At 39.8% G+C, this 20735-nt stretch overlaps 1 protein-coding gene across 2 annotated transcripts in view; it reads left to right on the top strand.

The window, feature by feature from the left end:
- dlc1 (DLC1 Rho GTPase activating protein) overlaps nt 1-20735 on the top strand; it is a 447394-nt gene that overhangs the window by 122103 nt on the left and 304556 nt on the right. For both annotated transcript variants that reach the window (XM_059989261.1, XM_059989260.1), the window contains exons 3-4: nt 974-1123; nt 14331-14462. In XM_059989261.1, coding sequence (XP_059845244.1) covers nt 974-1123; nt 14331-14462 — 282 coding nt within the window. The remainder of the gene's footprint in view (nt 1-973; nt 1124-14330; nt 14463-20735) is intronic.

Here is a 20735-nt window from a genome sequence, read left to right as displayed (position 1 = left end):
GTCTTTGAAAGGTGAGTTTTCAATGAACAGTAATTATGGTGTTCAGTCAGGAGCTCAAACAGACTCACCACTCTTGCAGACGTGGAATTGTTCAGCGACGCTACCACGTAGTAGAACTTGGTGGTGATTTCTCGCAGAGCGAACTGGGCCTCAGCTTATACAAACCAAGAAATGGCATTGGCTCCCAAAACCCGGACAGTTTCAAAATGACTGTGTTGGCCGACATGTTCAATAACTCTGGAACCATCCTAGAGCATTAGGGTCACCAATGTTGGTTTTCACAAATAAAATGAAATGAGGCATTTTATGTTACATGAAATCCATACTCCAAAACTCCAGGCTTTATTGAACTCCAAAACCTGAACACAAAAGTGCGCTAAAAATCCTTACGTCACACTGTCATCATGTCAGACCAGCCTCGTTAAGAGAAAGCTCAACTCAATGTCGGGGATAGTGAATTATGTACATTTCTCCCAATTATGTTACCTTACAATATGACACTCTTCTACTTGTTTAATAATTCATAAAAAGATTTAAAAACACTGAGGCGGGGTAGACCCTTCTACACTCGGGCCTTTTTCATTATTTACCCATCATGGATGACCGTCTATTTAGGTTCTGCCTTCTCATCATGTCTCTTGATTCCTTTTCCACTAATAAATCTGCTTCTTAAATACGTCTCTCACTCATCATTGCTTTTTGGGTAAAATTCTATAATTTTACCACACTCTTCAAATTCTCCTAAAATAAAATGTAGATTTACAAAGTGGGGACAACTTTCACTTCTATTCTTGTTGAAAAGATTTTGGTCAGCTAGAAGTTATCTGTTAAAGTAGGAAGTGCTTCAAAAAGATCTTATTTCTCTAATTAGGAAAGCTCCTCAGAGGGCTGCTGACGACTTATTGAGCTGAATGCTTTATAATTTTATGAGATCTGTGACTGCAAATTATGACTGCATGCTCTGTTCCCTTAGGAAATGAAGGAAGATCGCGATCGAGCACGGCTAGATTCCATGGTGCTGCTCATTATGAAATTGGATCAACTTGACCAAGATATTGAGAATGCTCTCAGTGCAAGCTCGTCTCCATCCAATACCCCGACAGTTAAAAGAAGACATATTCCTGTAAGCACATTCATTTGCAATCACATTCTCACCTTATACTTTAGCCTTACTTAACCACAATCATAAATATAAGTCAGGAGAACAGTGTAATGTCAGGCTACTAGTAAAATATTGACAGTGAGAAGTATGTAACTTCCATAAGACATTGAGAATAGTCCAAAATACAGTTATCCATGTTAAGCATACAATTAAAGATCATAACTAGATGACCAATTCAAATGTCCAACCTCAATTGATGGTAAAAACCAAACATGCTTTAAACAATACTTCATTAAGATAAATTTTATCAGAGTATCCCAGAGATGATGAAAATCGACCTGAACACCTGAAAAGCTGTTTTAATGGAGCCAGGGAACCAATAGTTCCAATATAATAGCCTATTTTCAAGCTCTGTTGGAGAAGAACTGCTCAAAGTGCTTGGAATCAGTGAATTCAATTCTGAGTGACTTTTAGCAAAGTCTTGGCTCTGTTGTCTGACTGGTAACACTAATCTGCACGAAATAAAGAGGTTGAAGTATGTCCACTTTGTGAAATTTGATACAGGTTAATTAAAGTTAATGTGATAATATTTCTTGGTACAATTTCCAAAGTATTATTGTTTCCTTGTATTTTAACCATTTATTCTGATAAAGATCTTAACTCTATTATTGCATTTTTTTTAAAAAAAAAGTTTCTCACAATTTATGGGGATTATTTGCTCTAAATTACTATATTCTGTTACTTAGAAGTATAACAGCAATAAATTCTGTTTCTTCAAGTTACATTAATTTTATTTTATAACATTAAATAAGTTCAATGGACTCTGTGGCACTTTTTAAAGGCATTTCAACTATACACAAATGTAAAACTGCAAGGTGATTTGCCTCTTGAGCTATGTGGTGAGAAGGTATGATGTCAACACAGATAGATTATTGTTTACAAATGTTGACATAAACCTTGCAGAGTCTCCAAGGAAAGGAAATGGGAGTAAAAAGCTGCAGCACTTAGAACACATGTGGCATCATTATGAAAATATGCTAGAACATTCAACACATCATCAGAGTTTAAATAGCTCCACAGTTAATACATACTCATTAATTGCTTGATTTTTTAAGTGTTTTTGATAAACAGAGCTATGAGTGGAATGTTATTATTTCATGCCTACTCAACATTTCTGCTGCTTAAAGGAAATGGATTGCTGAGAAGTTCCAATCCATCATAACGGTTGTTGGCCCACCACCACGAACTAGAGTGTGGCCTGAGATCCCAGAGATCAGGCATCCGGAGTTATTGAATCAGTGTCGAACAATTTGCACTGAATTAAATTATCACAATTGCCGTATTCTTTGGAATAACTTGATATCAATTGTATTTGAATCTCAATATTTAATATTGCATGTCACAACCAGTTTTGTTTTTGCAAGGTTTGATTCTCTTTTCAAGAAACAATTGTGGAGTAAAATATGACAGAAGCATGTCCTTTGGGCATCCATGTATATGACAACTATCATGTAGCTATCTACACTAATCCCATATGTCAGCACTTAGTCCATTGCCTTCTGTTCCTCGGCCTTTCAAGTGTTCATCTATATAATTCAAGTTCTTCAATTAATGACAATTGAAGTGTTCCCATTCTTATGATGACAGGGGCAGCCCTTAAACTTATGCTTTTAAAGTTGAGTACAAAGATAAATGGCCAGATCATTCTGGATCTGCTCAACTGCTCCCTATTAATTTCATCTCAATGAGAAGAATTGGCTAAACTGACTCAACACACCCCACAATCATCCTACAATGTACAGCAGATTGAAACTAATGATCACCCTTGGGCTGAGAATACAGAGGCGGCACCCCTAGAAAGCACTGACAGCTTTCAGTTTGAAAGACCTCACCAATGTCAAAGGTATTTGAATAATGTTTAGCTATTTCTGATTTGTGAGTTATTTAAACATTGTTTTTCTACGATTAAGTAATGTTAAACAAAACTTTAAAATACAATTAATTTAATTTGAAACCTTAAGATTCTGGAAATTAATGATAAATGTTAAGGTACGGTAACAAAAATTAAGTAAAGACATGCCTGTGGTTACTACTTAATTAAGATGAATATGGTCACATTACCTAGACCAGCTATTGGCCGGAATAAACCAGAGAGGGCTAGAGGTGAAATATACAGGATCTCGGCAGGTCTGTACATCAGTGCTCAGCCTCCAGCTTATCTCTGACCTATGTGTTTCAATGAGCATGCAGAGAAGTCAGAGGCAAGCTGGGATGTCAATAGTTCCCAACCGAACTGTTGGCCAAAAGTATGCAATACCTAGCTCATCACTAAAAAATAGAGAACCTTCAATGGCAGCTGAAACGCCCATTAAGAGGAACTTCTGAATATGATGCCTATTATTTCACTGATATAATCCTCCTAAGTAGAGTGATATTTCTAGGTTATTAATACGTCATTCCTTGTGTTGTCTCACACTCCTGTGCTGTACCGATCATGAATATCGCATTCACCTCAGAATTTCACAGTTCTCATCCCATTATCAAGCTAATATGATAAACACCTGGCATGCCAATGTCCAACTAACCAAAAGGAGCAGCATGAAGTAGCCAAGTTTGCTTCTTGTTCTGATTTTGTTGCTGGGCTAAGAAAACTGAAGCAGGAGTCAGAAGTACAGAGCACTGAACTGTAATCTTTTCTACTCTTAAGCCACATATAGCAAACTCTGTTGAAAAACATAGAATCTGGAGAGAAAAAAAATCAAACTGCTGGAAATTCAAGCAGCAACTGGGGTGGGGGATAGGAGCACATAAGTGCTGATACAGGGTTTTTTCCTGAAAAGTTACTGATTCCTTAACCCACTGAGTTCCTCCAGTAGTTTGTTTTTCACTTCAGCCTCTGCTGGAACATGCAGACTTGTAGCTGTCACTGGAGATTGGATTAGACATGTCTGTAATTCCCTATTATTCATTATTTCTTTAGTGTTGACGCCTTTTTTTGTTGTGATGCACCATTGCTGGTTACTACATTTACTTCAAAGTGATGAACCATCTTTCAAGGAACAAAATCAGTTGTCATAGCTGAATGCCATGTATGGTCTTGAATTGGTTAATGGTAACCAATGCCTCAATACTGAATCTCCAGTAGCAATTAAAATAAAACTGGAAGCCAATTGAGGGATGGATGGTCACTGGAGAGAAGAGTAAGTGGAAGACGCAAGCTGAGGCGTCATGAACTGGGTGGAGTGCATGCTCCAGTGTTTGACCAAGGCACTACAATCAGGCAATAGTGAGAGTAGTATGGTCACTAAGAGGAATAGAATGGAGGGCATGATAAAGTAGATGTAATTCAGCAAGGTATGATCCATCCAGCATCGAAATTTGCAACTGAAGGGAGTTTACCATCAGTCGAGTAGCTCTGTGACAGTGGATTCCAACAACAGGGATGGTGTGCAAAGTGATTTGACTGATCGTTAGTTTTCACGGCTAAGATATTTGAATATAGGCAGAAGGACAACTCTGAATGCAGCCATCAGTGTTGACTCAGGTCAAAGAATGACATGGTCCATCACTTTGTAAAAAGGTTTGAATTAGTTTCCATCTTTAATATAGTGTGAGAGAATATGCCGTGATACATAATGTATGCAGAAATCATTCATGGGACCTAAGACGATAAGACATGGGAACAGAATTAGTCCATTTGGCCCATCGAGTCTGCTCTGCCATTCAATTATGGCTGATCCTTTTTTATCCCCTTCCTCAGCCCCACTCCCAGGCCTTCCCCCCTCCCCCCACAACCTTTGATGCCATGCCCAATCAAGAATCTATCAAGTTCTACTTTAATTACACGCTAAGGCCTGGCCTCCACAGCTGCTTGTGGAAACAAACTCCACAAATTCACCATATCTGGCTAAAGAAACTTCTCCCCATCTCTGTTTTAAATGGATGCCTCTCTATTATGAGGTTGTGCCCTCTTATTCTAGATACCCCCACCATGGGAAGCATCCTTTCCTTATCTACTCTGTCTAGGCCTTTCAACAGTCAAATGGTTTCAAAGAGATCCTCCTCCCCCCCATCCTTTTAAATTCCAATGAGTACAGACCCAGATTAATCAAACATTCCTCATGAAAACCTTTTCATTCCTAGAATCATCCTTGAATGGAACCATCCTCCTCTGAACCCTCTCCGATGCCAGCACATCTTTCCTTAGTTGAGGAGCCCAAAACTGTCAACAATACTCAAGGCGAGGCCTCACCAGTGCCTTATAAAGCCTCAGCATCACACCCCTGCTTTTGTATTCTAGATCTCTTGAAATGAATGCTGACATTGCATTTGCCTTCCTCACCACCAACTCAACCTGCAAGCTAACCTTTAATGTATTCTGCAAAGGACTTCCAAGGCCCTTTACATCTCAGATTTTCGAATTTTTCCCCCTTTTTGAAAAGAGTCTGCATATTTATTTCTACTACCAAAGTGCATAACCATGCATTTTCCAACATTATATTTAATTTGCCACTTTCTTGCCCATTCTCCTAACCTGTCTAAGTCCTTCTGCATCCTACAAGTTTCCTCAACACTACCTGCCGCTCCACCAATCTTTTTACTATCTGAAAACCTGGCAACAAAGCCATCTATTCCATCACCTAAGTCATTGATATACAGCATAAAAAGAAGAGATCCCAACACCGAACCCTGTGGAACACCATTAGTCTCTGGCAGCCAACCGGAAAATGATCCTTTCATTCCCACTCGCTGTCTCCTACCAATCAGCCAATGCTCTAATCATGTTAGTAACTTTCCTGTAATACCATAGGCTCTTAACTTGGTAAGCAGCCTCATGTGTGGCACCTCGTCAAAGACCTTCTGAAAGTCCAATTTTACAACATCCACTGCATCCCCATTACCTATCCTACTTGTAATCTTAAAGAATTCCAACAGGTTCATCACGCAAGATTTTCCTTTAAGGAAACCATACTGACTTTGTCCTATCTTGTCCTGTGTCACCAAGCACTCCATAAATTCATACTTAACATTTGACTCCAACATCTTTCCAACCATTGAGGTCAGGCTAACTGGTCTATAATTTGCTTTCTGCTACCTTCCTCCTTTCTTAAAGAGTGGAGTGACATTTGTAATTTTCTGGTCCTCTGGCACCATGCCAGAGTCCAATGATTTTTGAAAGATCATGACTAATGCCTCCACTATAACTACCGCTACCTCTTTCAGAACCCTAGTGTGCATTTCATCTAGCCCAGGTGACTTATATACCCTTGGGTCTTTCAGCCTTTTGAACACCTTCTACCTTGGAACAGTAACTTTGCAGCCTTCTCTTCCTTCACAGCCTTCAACATCTGTTGCACGGCTCATATCTTTCACAATAAAGGCTAATGCAAAATACTCATTTAGTTCATCTGCCATCTCCTATTCCCCCATTATTGTTTCTCTGGCCTCATTTTCTGTGGTCCTATATCCACTCTTGTCTCCCTTTTATTTTTTTACATACTTAAAAGGCTTTTACTACCATTTTTATGTTGTTTTCGAGTTTGCTTTCATATTTCATCTTTTCGCTCCAAATGATCTTTTAGTTGCTCTCTGTAAGTTTTAAAAAGTTTTCCAATCCTCTATCTTCCCAATAGTTTTTGCTTTGTTGTATGCTTTTGCTTTTACATTAGCTTTGACTTCCTTTGTCAGCCACAGTTGTACTATTTTGAAATTTGACTATTTCTTTGTTTTTGAAATGCAAATGTCCTGCACCTTCCTTATTTCTCCCAGAAAATCATGCCATTGATCACACCATTGATGCTCTGCTGTCATCCCTGCCAGCATCTCCTTCCAATTTACTTTGGGCAACTCCTCTCTCATACCACTGTCATTTCCTTTACTCCACTGAAATACTGCTACATCAGCCTTTACTTTCTCCCTATCAAATTTCAAGTTGAACTCAATCATATTGTGATCACTGCCTCATAACAGTTATTTTACCTTAAGCTCCCTAATCACATCCAGTTCATTACATAACACCCGATCCAGTATAGCTGATGTTCTTTTCTTTTGTGGTATAGCCTACTAGCTCAACAACAAACTGCTCTAAAAAGCTACCTCACAGACATTCAACAAACTCACTCTCTTGAGATCCAGTTCCAACCTGATTTTCTCAGTCAACCTGCATGTTGAAATCTCCCATGACTATCAGAACATTGCCCTTTTGACACGCCTTTTCTACTTCCTGATACAATCTGTGGTCCACATCCCAGCTACTGTTGGGAAGCCTGTGTATAAATGCCATTAGGGTCCTTTTACCCTTGCAGTCTCTTACCTCAACCCAGAAGGATTCAACATCTTTCAATCCTGTCTCACATCTTTCCACTGATTTGATGCCTTTTTTTTTTACCAGCAGAGCCACACCACTCTGCCTACCCTTCCTGTCCCTCCAATACAATGTGTAACCTTGGACATTCAGCTCCCAACTACAACCACCCTTCAGCAACATTTACATTTAGAGAAAAGTATTTCACTGAATAATTGCCAAGTTCAAATAAAAACTCCCTTCATAAAAAGTATGCATCCTCTCAAGCTACACCATTGGCAAAATTGAGCTTTCTATAAACATGGATTAAGATGTATAAAAACACGTAATACTGAAATACTTCCACGAAGTCATACACATGCAGCTCTGACCCACAATATTTCAATTGCTGTCAAAACTGTATCTTTAGCAAGTGATAAGTTTTAAAATTTGCTGATTAAAATCAATTATTGTGTAAAGACCCCATAACTTGCTCTACATACAGATAAAGGAAAATGGCTATTTCTGGAAAATCATCGCAGCCATAATTTACTTTGCAGTGGAATAACTTTTAGTAACTTGTTATCTTGGTTTATGTTGAGTCACATTGGGAAAGTATGACAACAACGGTGGAATTAAGTCACAGGAAGAAATCAATGATTTGTGGAAGAGGGGGTGTAAAGGAAGGAATATTAAAACAAAGATTCAAGATAAACATTAAGCACCTAAAAGTTAAGAATTATTTTGTAAAGTAAAATAATATTTAAAGTATTAGTACATGAGCTTTTTTCTGAAGTTACCTTCAGATGCAATTCTGTTTAAGTGCAGAATAATGCAAATGTTTAAACTGTTTCTCAACATCCACATCATCGAGGACCTCACGTAGTCTGCACACACCCATGCACCAGCTGTGTGGTGAAAAAGGCACAACAGCACCTCTTTCACCTCAGAAGGTTGAGAAAGTTTGGTATGGGCCCCCAGATCCTAAGGACTTATTATAGGGGCACAAATGAGAGCATCCTGACTGGCTGCATCACTGCCTTGTATGGTAATTGTACTTCCCTCAATCGCAGGACTCTGCAGAGAGTGGTGCGGACAGCCCAGTGCATCTGTAGATGTGAACTTCCCATGATTCAGGACGTTTACAAGGACAGGTGTGTAAAAAGGGTCCATAGGATCATCGGGGGCCCAAGGCATCTCAACCACAATCTATTCCAGTCATTACCATCCGGGAAACAGTACCACAGCATAAAAGCCAGGACCTACTTTAAACATTCATGACATCTTTAAGATGTGTTGTCCTGAAAAACAATAACATGTCCTTTCACAGTCCTAAATTGCCTAAAGGTTAGGGGGGGGGGCGCGTGAGGAGGTCTCTTCACTCTGCTTGGCAAGAGAAACTTGTGGCTATGTAACAAGCTCAGGTTCTGCGGCCTCCTCTGTGGTGGTTGCAAGTGTTGACTCTGGAACTCCAGGAAGTGGTTCTGACAGTACTGGAGGAGATTCTGGAACTCCAGGAAGTGGTTCTGACAGTACTGGAGGAGATTCTGGAACTCCAGGAAGTGGCTCTGACAGTACTGGAGGAGATTCTGGAACTCCAGGAAGTGGTTCTGACAGTACTGGAGGAGATTCTGGAACTCCAGGAAGTGGTTCTGACAGTACTGGAGGAGATTCTGGAACTCCAGGAAGTGGCTCTGACAGTACTGGAGGAGATTCTGGAACTCCAGGAAGTGGCTCTGACAGTACTGGAGGAGATTCTGGAACTCCAGGAAGTGGTTCTGACAGTACTGGAGGAGATTCTGGAACTCCAGGAAGTGGTTCTGACAGTACTGGAGGAGATTCTGGAACTCCAGGAAGTGGCTCTGACAGTACTGGAGGAGATTCTGGAACTCCAGGAAGTGGTTCTGACAGTACTGGAGGAGATTCTGGAACTCCAGGAAGTGGTTCTGACAGTACTGGACACCTTTCTTCTGTAACAATTAAATCTCCTCACCTCAACTGATCAATGTGACATCAGATGCAATGCCCACTGTGTTGGAGAGTGGTCCAGTTCTATCCTTTTGTAATTTTTTCCACTATTTCCTATTCCAAGGGTAAATGAACATCAAACATAGAAAACCTACAGCACAGTATGAACCCTTTAGCACACAATGCTGTGCCGAACGTCTACTTACTTTAGAAATTACCTAGGGTTACCCTAGCCTCTATTTTTCTAAGCTCCATGTACCTGTCCAACAGTCTCTTAAAAGACCCTATCGTATCCACCTCCACCACCATTGCTGGCAGCCCATTCCATGCACTCACCACTCTCTGCATAAAAAAAACTTAACCCTGATATCTCCTCTGTACCTACTTCCAAGCACCTTAAAACTGTGCCCTTAGATGCTAGCCATTTCAGCCCTGGGAAATAGCCTCTGACTATCCACACGATCAATGCCTCTCATTATCTTGTACACCTCTATCAGGCCACCTCTCATCCTCTGTCGCTCCAAGGAGAAAAGGCCGAGTTCACTCAACCTGTTCTCATAAGACATGCTCCCCAACCCAGGCAACATCCTTGTAAATCTTCTCTGCACTCTTTCTATAGTTTCCACATCCTTCCTGTAGTGAGGCGACCAAAACTGAGCACAGTACTCCAAGTGGGGTCTGACTAGGGTCCTATATAGATGTAACATTACCTCTCAGCTCTTGAACTCAATCCCATGGTTGATGAAGGCCAATGCACCGTATGCCTTCCTAACCACTCAGTTAAATGCACAGTAACTTTGGGTGTCCTATGGACTCTGATCCCAAGATCCTCTGATCCTCCACACTACCGAGGGTCTTACCATTAATACTATATTCTGCCATCATATTTGACCTACCAAAATGAACCACCTCACAGTTATCTGGGTTGAACTCCATCTGCCACTTCTCAGTCCATTTTTGCATTCTATCGATGTCCTGCTGTAACCTCTGACAGCCCTCCACACCATCCACAATCAAATGGGACAATCAATCAGCACTTCAGTGATTAGTTGTCCTATTGAATTCGCTTTTGTAGTTGTATCCTCCAAGAAGCAGAGCCCATTTCTGTATTCATGCTGCTGCTGTCGTGGAACAGATTTCCATGTATTGAAAATGGACACTAGTGGTTGACGATCAGTAATGGGGGTAACAGTACTGGTTGAAATGTCAATCTGTGCATAATTTTTCTCTGCAGCTGTAATGGACTGTGATGCAAAGGCTATGGGGCATTCACTTCCATCACATCACTGCACCTACACCATAAGGCAAATAGTCATAGGCAAGATTCACTGGCTGATGTGGATCATAATGTGTGAGTACATCACCATTTCCTTTGCCTTTTGGAAAGCCACCTCATGCCATTTTGTCCATTGCAATTTTATCCCAATCTGCAGTAATGAGTTCGAATGGAGCATAGTAGCCAGATTTGGCTGGAACCTGTTACAGTAATTGTCAAATCCTAAAAAAGACTGCAACTGTGACACACCATTTGGCCCTGGGGCATCCACCACTGCTTGAATTTTCTCAGCACGTCTGTATGATCCTTGTACGCCGATAGTGTAAGTGATGTGAAGATTCACACTTGTAGCATCATGCACTGAGCTCATTATCTTCTAATCTTTTTAATACTGTTTTGAGATTTTGGAGATGTTCCTTGTCATTTTTACCAGTAACAATGATATTATCCTGCAGAGTGCCTAGACAGTTTTGTAATTCCTGGTCCATAGTGTAGGTGCAGGTGCTACTCCAAAAATAAGTCTATTGTAGCAATAAAGCCCTTTGTAAGTGATCATGGTGAGAAACACTTTGGATTCTTCTTCCATCTCCATCTGTAGGTAGGCTTCAACTAAGTCCATTTTGCTGAAGTGTTTTCCTCCAGAAAGGTTTGCAAAGATATCCTCTATCCTGAGTGGAGGATATTGACTCACTTTCGGTACTGAGTTGATGGTGACCTTAAAGATCCTGACAGTCCCAATCTTCTTGGCTTTTGGGACCACTGGTGTTGCCCAAAGGCTCCACTTAACCTTGGAAATAATTCCATCAGCTTCCATGTGATCTATCTCAATGCCTTCTTTATCATGGATGATATAAGGAACCAAAAGGGCTTTATAAAACTGGCATGTGGCATTTTCATTTAACACTATTTTACCCTTGATAGCTTTGTGTTTCTAGTGCCATCTTTGTACACTGCTGTGGCATCATCCAGTACTTTTCTAAATGTGCTTTCAGTTGACTCTGTTGCAGGGGATGTAGTATGCAAATGATGGATCAATCTACAATCAAGTTGTAGTTGTCTCAACCAGTCACGTCCCCACAATGCTGGTCCTCCTGTTTTTACCACATACAAACCCAATGTGGCTTGTTGGTTGTTGTATTTCACCATTATGAATATCATTCCACAGGAATTATCTTATCTCCAGTGTAAGTTTTCAGCTTGATATCTGTAGGCTTCAGTTTAGTATCTTTGAAATGCCTCTCAAACATATTGTGGAATGACAGAAACAGCTGAGCCGGTATCAAATTCCATTTTAATTAATTTTCCATTCACTTCTGGTGTAAGCTGCCTTGCTTGTCTCTTGTCAGTTTTCACATTGTAAATCTTAAGGCTACCTAGTCCTGTGTCACTCTAAACATCATCAGATGTTTCATTAACAACTTGCAGATTAGTCTTTTTGAAACTGCAACTTGTCTTTATATCTTGTTCTCTTCCATGTTCAGTCCATCTATTTTATCTTTGTATGTGTTTGCACTGTTGCATTTTCTGCAAGTTTTGCCTTTAAACCTGTGTTGGTCTGGTGCATGTGAGTCCCTGCCACAAAGGTAACACAATTTCTTCAGCCAGGCTGGTTCCTGTGTAAACATTGCAACTTTGTTCACATTCACTTTCATTCCTGACTGTAACTGAATTGCATCTCTGTCTGCTGTTTCTATTGATACTGTTATTTCGGCTACTCTCATAAATGTAAATTGTGCTTCAGTTTGTAGCCATATTTCATGTATGCTGAAATGAAGTTCCCTTCCTTTCAATTCCACTAAATCTAAAGCATTCTGCAATGAAAACTGGTTTTGATTCTAAATATTCCTGCAGTACTTTTACAATATCAGCAAAGCTCTTTTTGTCTGGTTTGGTTGGAGCAGTTAAACTTCTAGGCAAACTGTATGTCTTTAAACCCAGTGCAATTATCAGAATTTGTGCTCATTTTTCATTGGCTATTTCATTTGCTGCAAAGTACTGCTCAATTTGCTCAGTATACAATATCCAGTTATCTCTTGTGCAATTGAACACAACTATTTTGCCGAGGTGGCCAGCTATTTCTGCATTTTTTAAATTTATGATTATTATCAACTGCTACTCACTGTTCATGAACCCATGAATTTGGCTATTTTCTGCTTTTTTTAAAAAAACTCAACTATCTTCTGTCTCTCTCTTCTGAAGAGACATGTTCTGCTTTTTTAAAAATGCAAATGCCTCACTGTGCTTCAACAGGTAGGCAGTCATCTCAGGGTCCTTTAAAACTTACTCATCACTGTTATTTTGTTCACTAGCTCTAAATCATAAAAGTAGATGCAATAAAAAGACAGGAGCCTTGGCGAGCATGTCTTGTTTTTGTTTTACTGAAAGTGAGGCATACACGTGTTAAGTGGTGGCAAATGACGTATGCCATTCTCATACTTTAACATATAATCTGTAATGAATTATCTAAACAACAAAGTATGCTTAATCAAACAATATTTTTAAAATATTATTCAAATATTAGTAAAATATTAAATACACAATGGTGGGCATGCAATGCTTGTGCCAGTAGCACAATCCAGCTGATTTGATTTGACACATCTCACTCTATGTTTTGACGTAGATGTAACAAATAAAGTTAACCTTTATCTTTCTTTACCAACTGCTCAGCTCAGTTCATTCTGTTGAACTGTAGTCATGGCCAATATGAAATACTTTAGCAAAAAGAAAGCTGATGTGTGTGTGTACACATTACAGAATCAATTGAAATCAGATTTTACAGAGAACCAATAGGACTAAATGATGAATTAAAAAATCTACAGAATAAGAAGAAATGATAATATGATATATATGTACAATGTCTGAAATACATCTTATGGAAATGTTTGTTTGATGATGAACTTCAATAAAAAAATTCCAAAAAAAAAAGAAGAAACCTACACTCTGTAATACTCCTCGCTTTGATTTTTCTTATACCTCCTACTGTTCCCTCCCTCCCATTGTCATTGGGGGGAAATCCTCCTCTCATTCCTGCTTATCTCTTTGAAACAAGGACTCTCCTGCTTCATATGACTTGTAGATGAATGGACTCGGCAGCTACATGTTAATCATACAAGTCAATCTTCTTTAACCCTTCCAAAAAGGAGGAAACCACAATGACAACTTTCTAAAGCAAAAATGCCCCTGTTTGGCAACTAAAATAGTGATAATATCTCCTTTTGTTTCAGCCAAACATAATGTCCATTCTCCAAAATGAGTGAAATCCAATTTCTGGGACATGATGAGCTGCAGTCATGTTTCAAACAATGTCAGAATATAAATTTGAAAACTTGCACAAGATCTGATTCCTTTCATATGTTTTATGTAAGTCACACCTCCAAATAATAATAACAATATTACATTTTGTATCCATTTTAACTTGTAGTTGAAATGAAGATAAAGTCAGGATTGGTTAAGAAACATCAGTCCTCAAGTTTTTGGTCACGTTTTTCATCATTCCATGTAGTTTATTAAGATATGTCTGGTCATTTACTGGACACTTTAAAATAAAATGTCATAATTTTAATCAGAGATTTGTGCATATTTTGAATTTTGAACATGTATATTAGATCAAGGAAAAAATATTTACTTCCTGATATCTAACTTCTGGAAGAATTGATGATCTTGTCTGGGCTAATACTTTGTTTCCCATGCTCTATTGACAGGAATTGGAATCGGATTCAGAAAATGGAGCAGATGTAGTCGTGATCAATCAAAACCAAAAAATGCATCTTGCCAACTCACAACTTGGACCAATATCTACAACGGCAGGTCCGGGTGCTAAACCAAAGACTGCGGTAGGTTTAGTAATGGTTGTATCAAGACAGTAACCTATGAATGTTGACTGCTTTCGAAGGACCAAGTTTTGCTTTCTTTGTTGTAGTGCAAGGTTAAGTTTACAAAAATGCATAATATTTAAAGGAAATAATGCAAAACCTTTGGTACTGTTATGATATCTTCTGCACCAAAAAAGGGTTAACGAAATTTGGTGGAATATGATGGCATTTAAAGTTGAGTACGTGTTGAGGCTTTGCTACGGGTTATTTGATGCTATACTGGTATTAAATGAAACCTATGGCTGTGGCCATAGATGGGTGTAGAATTTTCAAGCATGACAAATGGAAAAGTTGACAGCTTTGGAGAAGACAGACCATAGATGGTACATATTTGCAAAATTACAATCTTAGACTAAGCCTATTTCCAACCACAATGAAGGAATAGCACAAGGAAAAAAATATCAGCTTATATGGAAGAAGACATTAAAATTAAATTACTTTAAACAGAAATTAAAGCAAAACACTTGGGTCACAGCACTCTGCAAGAAGACATCATCAGTACTTTCACCTTTAACGTTTCAACAACCCAAAAGAAAGCAACAAAGTATATCAAAAGGAATTTTGACATTGACTTTTAGACATGTAAATAAATCTTTGGATTAGTTGGATCTTAATGTCAGTTTTAACTAGATTTCTCCAATCCGCAATGCAAAGCTTAAATGACAAAAGTTTAAAAAAATATCGAGGGAAGCAGAAATCAGCCCTGGAAATCTAGCAATGTCCCATTCATTCTTGAGGGAGCCTTGAGGGCTTGCAGCATCCCTGAATCTGGCAGGCTCCTCTGTGTACATTTTCCAAATTGGTTTCTCCCCAGCCTTCAGGCACTTGACCTAAGAGTTTCCTGCCAAGCCAGCTTCCATGGCAACATGACCAATTGTATTGTACGAGGCAGGGACGCTACCAAGGCCGTTCTCTATTGCTTGTGTGTCATCGCCTTGCCAGCACTGCACCACAAACAGCTGTCACATTCTTAAACATCATTTACATTAGAGTCAAAGACTATAGCATAAAAAGAGACAATCAACCCAATTTATCCACACGAACCAGTGGGCAGCCTTCCATACTAATCCAATCTCCCAGCACCTGACCCATGGCCTTCTCGGCTTAAGCGACTCGAATGCTCATCCAGACACTCTTAACTGCTCTTAGTGACCCAGTTTCAACCACTTTTTGAAGTAGTGCATTCTCACTTACTTGCCATTCTCTGGGTAGAGAAGGTCCACTTCAGATCCTCTCTTAATCTCTTTCCCCTTTCCCTAAATCTATAGCATAAACTCCTTACTTTTAAATTCAAAGTCCCAACTAATGATGACCAATTTCCCATATGCCTTCCAAACCACATTATTTAACTACCTTTTAATTATTTGCTACCTTCAAGAATGGAAGGATTTGTGTCCAAGGTCCTGCTGTTCCTCAGCTCTACCTACCATTCATTCTGAATGACCTGGTCTTATCAGTATTCCCAAAATGCACCCCCTCACATTAAACTCCAACTGCCACTATCTCACTGTAGTCTATTAATAACTTTTGCACTATCGACAACTCTGCCAACCTTTGTGTCATCCGTAGACAGATTAATCATGTCTCCTATATCCAAATCCAAGTCAATTACATATGTTATAAACAACAAGGGTCCTGGCATTGAGCATTATGAAACACTACAGGTCACATGACATTCAATTGCAAAAACAACCCTCTCCACCTTCTGCCTCCTAGTGCCAAATATACACACCAAAATCTCTAAAAATCACAGGATTAAATTGTTCCTTCAAGGTTAGTTATAACATAGATACTTTATTGATCACAATGGAAATTACAGTGTCACAATAGAGTTAGAAGTGCACATGTTTACAAGTAACTCTAGATTTTGCATCCTCTTTTGCCCTCAGAAACACTTCCACTCATTCCATGTGCAAACTGAATGCCTGAGATTGACAATAAGACACAAGAGCAGTATTAGGCCATTTGGCCCATAGAGTCTTCTCCACCATTACATCATGGCTGATTTATTATCCCTCTCGACCCCATTCTCTTGCTTTCTCCTCATAACCTTTGATCCCCTTATACATCAAGAACCTATCGAGATCTGCTTTAAAAATATTCAATAACTTGGCTTCCACAGCTGTCCATGGCAATGAATTCAACATATTCACCACTCTCTGGCTAAAGAAATTCCTTTTCATCTCTGTTCTAAATGGACATCCCTCTATTCTGAGGCTGTGCCCTCTAGTCCTTGACTCACCCACTATAGAAAACGCCATCTCCACATCCACACTGTCTAGGCCTTTCAATGTACACCAAACTTCAATGAGATCCCCACTCATTCTTCTCAACTCCAGGGTGTACAATGTCCTTCATACATTAACCCTTTCATTCCCAGAATAATTCTTGTGAGCTGCCTCTGGAGCTTCTCCAAAGCCAGCACATCTTTTATTAGATAAGTGGCCCAAAACAGCTTACACTACTCCAAATGTGGTCTGACCAATGCCTCAGCATCAAATCTTTACTCTTATATTCTAACCTCTTGAGATGAATACCAACATTGCATTTGCCTTCCTTATAACCAACGCAACCTGTGTTAACATTTAGAAATCCAGTACCAGAACTTCCAAGTCCCTTCACACCTCTTTTTGCCCATTTTGAAAATAGTCTATGCAAGTACTCCTAAAGAAAAGTGTATGACCACACACTTCTCTACACTATATTCCATTGGCCACTTCAGCATCCATTCTCCAAATCTGTACAAGCCCTTCTCCAGACTTGTTGCTTCCTCAACACTACCCACTCTTCCAATTGTCACTGACAGTCAACCAGAAGAGGACCCCCATTAGCCCCACTCTTTACTTGCCAAATAGCTAACCTTCCATCCTTGCTGGCATCTTTCCTGTAATACCATGGGCTCTTATTTTGTTAAGCAGCCTCATGCATGGCACTTTGTCAAAGGCCTTCTGAAAATCCTAGAAAATCCACTGACTCTCCTTTGACTATCCTGCCTGTTATTTCCTTGAAGAATTACAACAGATTTGTCAGGCAAAATTACCCCATAAAGAAATTTCATTGACTTTGGCCTACTTTATCAAGTACCCCAAAGCCTCATCCTTAATAATGCATTCCAACAACTTCCCAACCACTGAAGCCAGACTAATTGGCATATAATTTCCTTTCTTCTGCCTTTCTCCCTTCTTAAGGAGTGGAGTGACATTAGCTATTTTCCAGTACTCCAAAACCATTCCAGAATCTGGTGATTCTTGAAAGATTTTTAGTAATGCCTCCACAATCTCTTCAGCTACCTCTTTCAGAACCCTGGGGTGTTGTCCATCTGGTCCAGGTGACTTATCTACCTTCAGACCTTTCAGCTTCCCAAACACTTTCTCCTTAGCGAATGCAACTGTACTCACTTCTTCCCTTGACACTCTCGAATTTCTGGCTAGTGTCTTCCACAGCAAAAATCTACACAAAATATTTTGTAAATCTATCCTCCACTTCTTTGTCCCCCATTTATCACCTCCCAGCTTCATTTTTCTGTGGTCCAGTATCCACTCTCACCTCTTTTTAACTTTTTTTATATATCTGAAAAAGCTTTTGGTATCCTCTTTGATATCTTTAGCTAGCTCACCTTATTGATTTGCCTTTTCTCTCCTTATAGTTCTTTTTATGGTTCATTGATCATGTTTCATGAACTTGCCAATATATCTGCCATGCCCCCAGCCTGCCAGCAGCAATGGTCTACCTACAGATCCCTGTGTTACTTTGCCCTCAGGAAGCACTGTCCCTGACTCATCTCAGTCTGTATGTTCTTAATTGGTGCTGATTAGTCAAGCTAATAACAAATATTGAACAAACAATCCTGTGTTCAAGGCAGCCAATCTCAGCTATTAGTAAAAAAATAAAATGCTGTAAGAACTCATCAGGTCAGGCAGCATCTGTGAAGAGAGATGGCCAGGCCTTGACCCATGAAGAAACATCTCCATTTCCATCCACAGGTGCTGTCTGACCTTTGGAGTTCCTCCAGCATTTTGTTTGTTGCTCTAGATTCAAGCACCCAGATTCTCTTCTGTCTCAACTAGTAATGGCAGCTGGTACAGAAATGCTAAATCATTTAAATCAGTTCATAAAGGTATGGTTGTACTCATTAACACAACTGGCAGCAGCATCTAAAAAGGGGTATGACGGAAACTAGGGAGAGACTGGGGTAACATGAGGAAATCTGCAGATGCTGGAAATTCAAACAACACACACAAAATGCTGGTGGAACACAACAGGCCAGGCAGCATCTATAAGGAGAAGCACTGTCGACGTTTCGGGCCAAGACCCTTTGTCAGGATGAGACCCTGTCCTGACAAAGCGTCTCGGCTGGAAACATTGACTGTGCTTCTCCTTATAGATGCTGCCTGGCCTGCTGTGTTCCACCAGCATTTTGTGTGTGTTAAGAGACTAGGGGTGGAAGCTGGCAGCAGGAAAGAGAGAAAATGGATGGTCAGAGGAAGACGGGAGCTTGACAGTTAATGAAGAACATTTTTGTGCAGAAGGAGAAGTGCCTTAGGATTTGGTAAACAACCAGGGTCATGAAGACCAATTTCTCGCCAATTTTGTTTTCTCAATCAAAAGGGTTCAAAAGGTGAACGTTTGATGGATGCCATTGTATTACTTTTGAGTGCAGAGGGACAGAAGAGTGGCTATTAGCATTATTCTGAAACTGCAGTGACCCCCACTAAAAAGCACAATGCTAGCATGCTGACATCGTGCACTGATCATAGATTCACAATGGAAAGCTGTATTTCCATGCAGAACAAATCTGGCTTGGCACAAATCTGTGACGTAAGCGCATGACAGGAACCAATATGAACTTCCCGTAAACAACATTTGTACATACAGTAAATGTACAATACATCAAAGATTAAAAAGCACGATTGACCCAGACTCTGTGAATTGTTATGTTTTTCGCCTGAACACACGATGATTTATAGAATTGAAATTTAAAGTAACTAAAGCTTATCAGGACTGTATTATGGATGGTTCTAGAAAAAAAACAAGTGCCTCTTTCTTTTAAAAGGAGTTGATTTGTGAGGGGTAGGTCTTGTGGAGATGAGTAATGTCCCCATTACACTCAATTACCACATTACCAGGGTTATATTGACAAGAGGAAGAATTAAAGCCATTCAGATGTAACCGGCTATGTAATTTAATTTAACCTTCCACATTGCTCCTAATGTCTTGAATTATTTACTCTCTGCTGTTCATCAGTGAACTTAGGTCAGACCACACAGGAGTGGCAGCACGGAATGTCTGACCAGCTTATGATGACATTTAATCAATGGGAAGTGAAGTGTTGTCCATCTCCTTGGATACTTGTCATGATAGCAAAAATGCAACTCCTCAGGAAAATTAAGTTCATTTATTTCCCTGACTCATCTACACACTGAAGTATTAAGAATTATGCTATTAAAGTAACATTCAGTTGCTACACTACAATTGTTGCCCTTGAAGAGTGGAAGTAACTTTTTTTAACCACGCCATTGTATCACTACACTACTTAGTTAATCAATTTGCAAAGCTAAAGCGACCTGCGTCTGTTTACTGACTCCTCTGCCACAGGCTGTGAGAGGAGACAAACATTAGGCAACATTTTTTGTGATTTTAAAGTTTTCCGCTGATAATGGTACAGATAGGTGAACTAATTTCAGATGAGATATCACTGACAGGATGGCAGTATTGGTGGGGAGGCAGCTGATAATAGTGTTGCCTCGCAGTTCCAGTAATCCAGTTTTGATCCTAACTTCCAGTGCCAACTGTGTGGCATTTGCACTTTCATCCTGACTGTCTCCCGGGTGTTCCGACTTCCTCCCACTGGTGGTTACTCTAAATAACAACCTTGTGCAAGTAGGTAGTGGGAAAATCAGAAGGGAGCTGAAGGACAAATGAGAGGGTTACATAGAACAGGGAACTGTATAGCATGCACAGGTTCCTCTACCCATCATGTTGCACTAACCTTTTAACCTGCTCCAAGACCGATCTAACCCTTTCTTCCCACATAGCCCTCCATTCTTCTTTCATCTATATGCCTAAAGGTCTCTTAAACGTCCCTAATGTATCTGCCTTTACCACCATTCCCAGCAGTAAATTCCTTTCACTCAACGTTCTCTGGGCAAAAGATTTCCTGCTGACATTCCCTCTATTCTTTCCTCCAATCATCTTAAAAGAAGGCCCTCTCATATAAGCCATTGCCAACCTGGG

The sequence above is a fragment of the Hypanus sabinus genome, chromosome 14 (assembly GCF_030144855.1).
Source record: "Hypanus sabinus isolate sHypSab1 chromosome 14, sHypSab1.hap1, whole genome shotgun sequence".
Taxonomy (NCBI): domain Eukaryota; kingdom Metazoa; phylum Chordata; class Chondrichthyes; order Myliobatiformes; family Dasyatidae; genus Hypanus; species Hypanus sabinus.
This window is presented reverse-complemented; position numbering and strand designations above follow the sequence as displayed.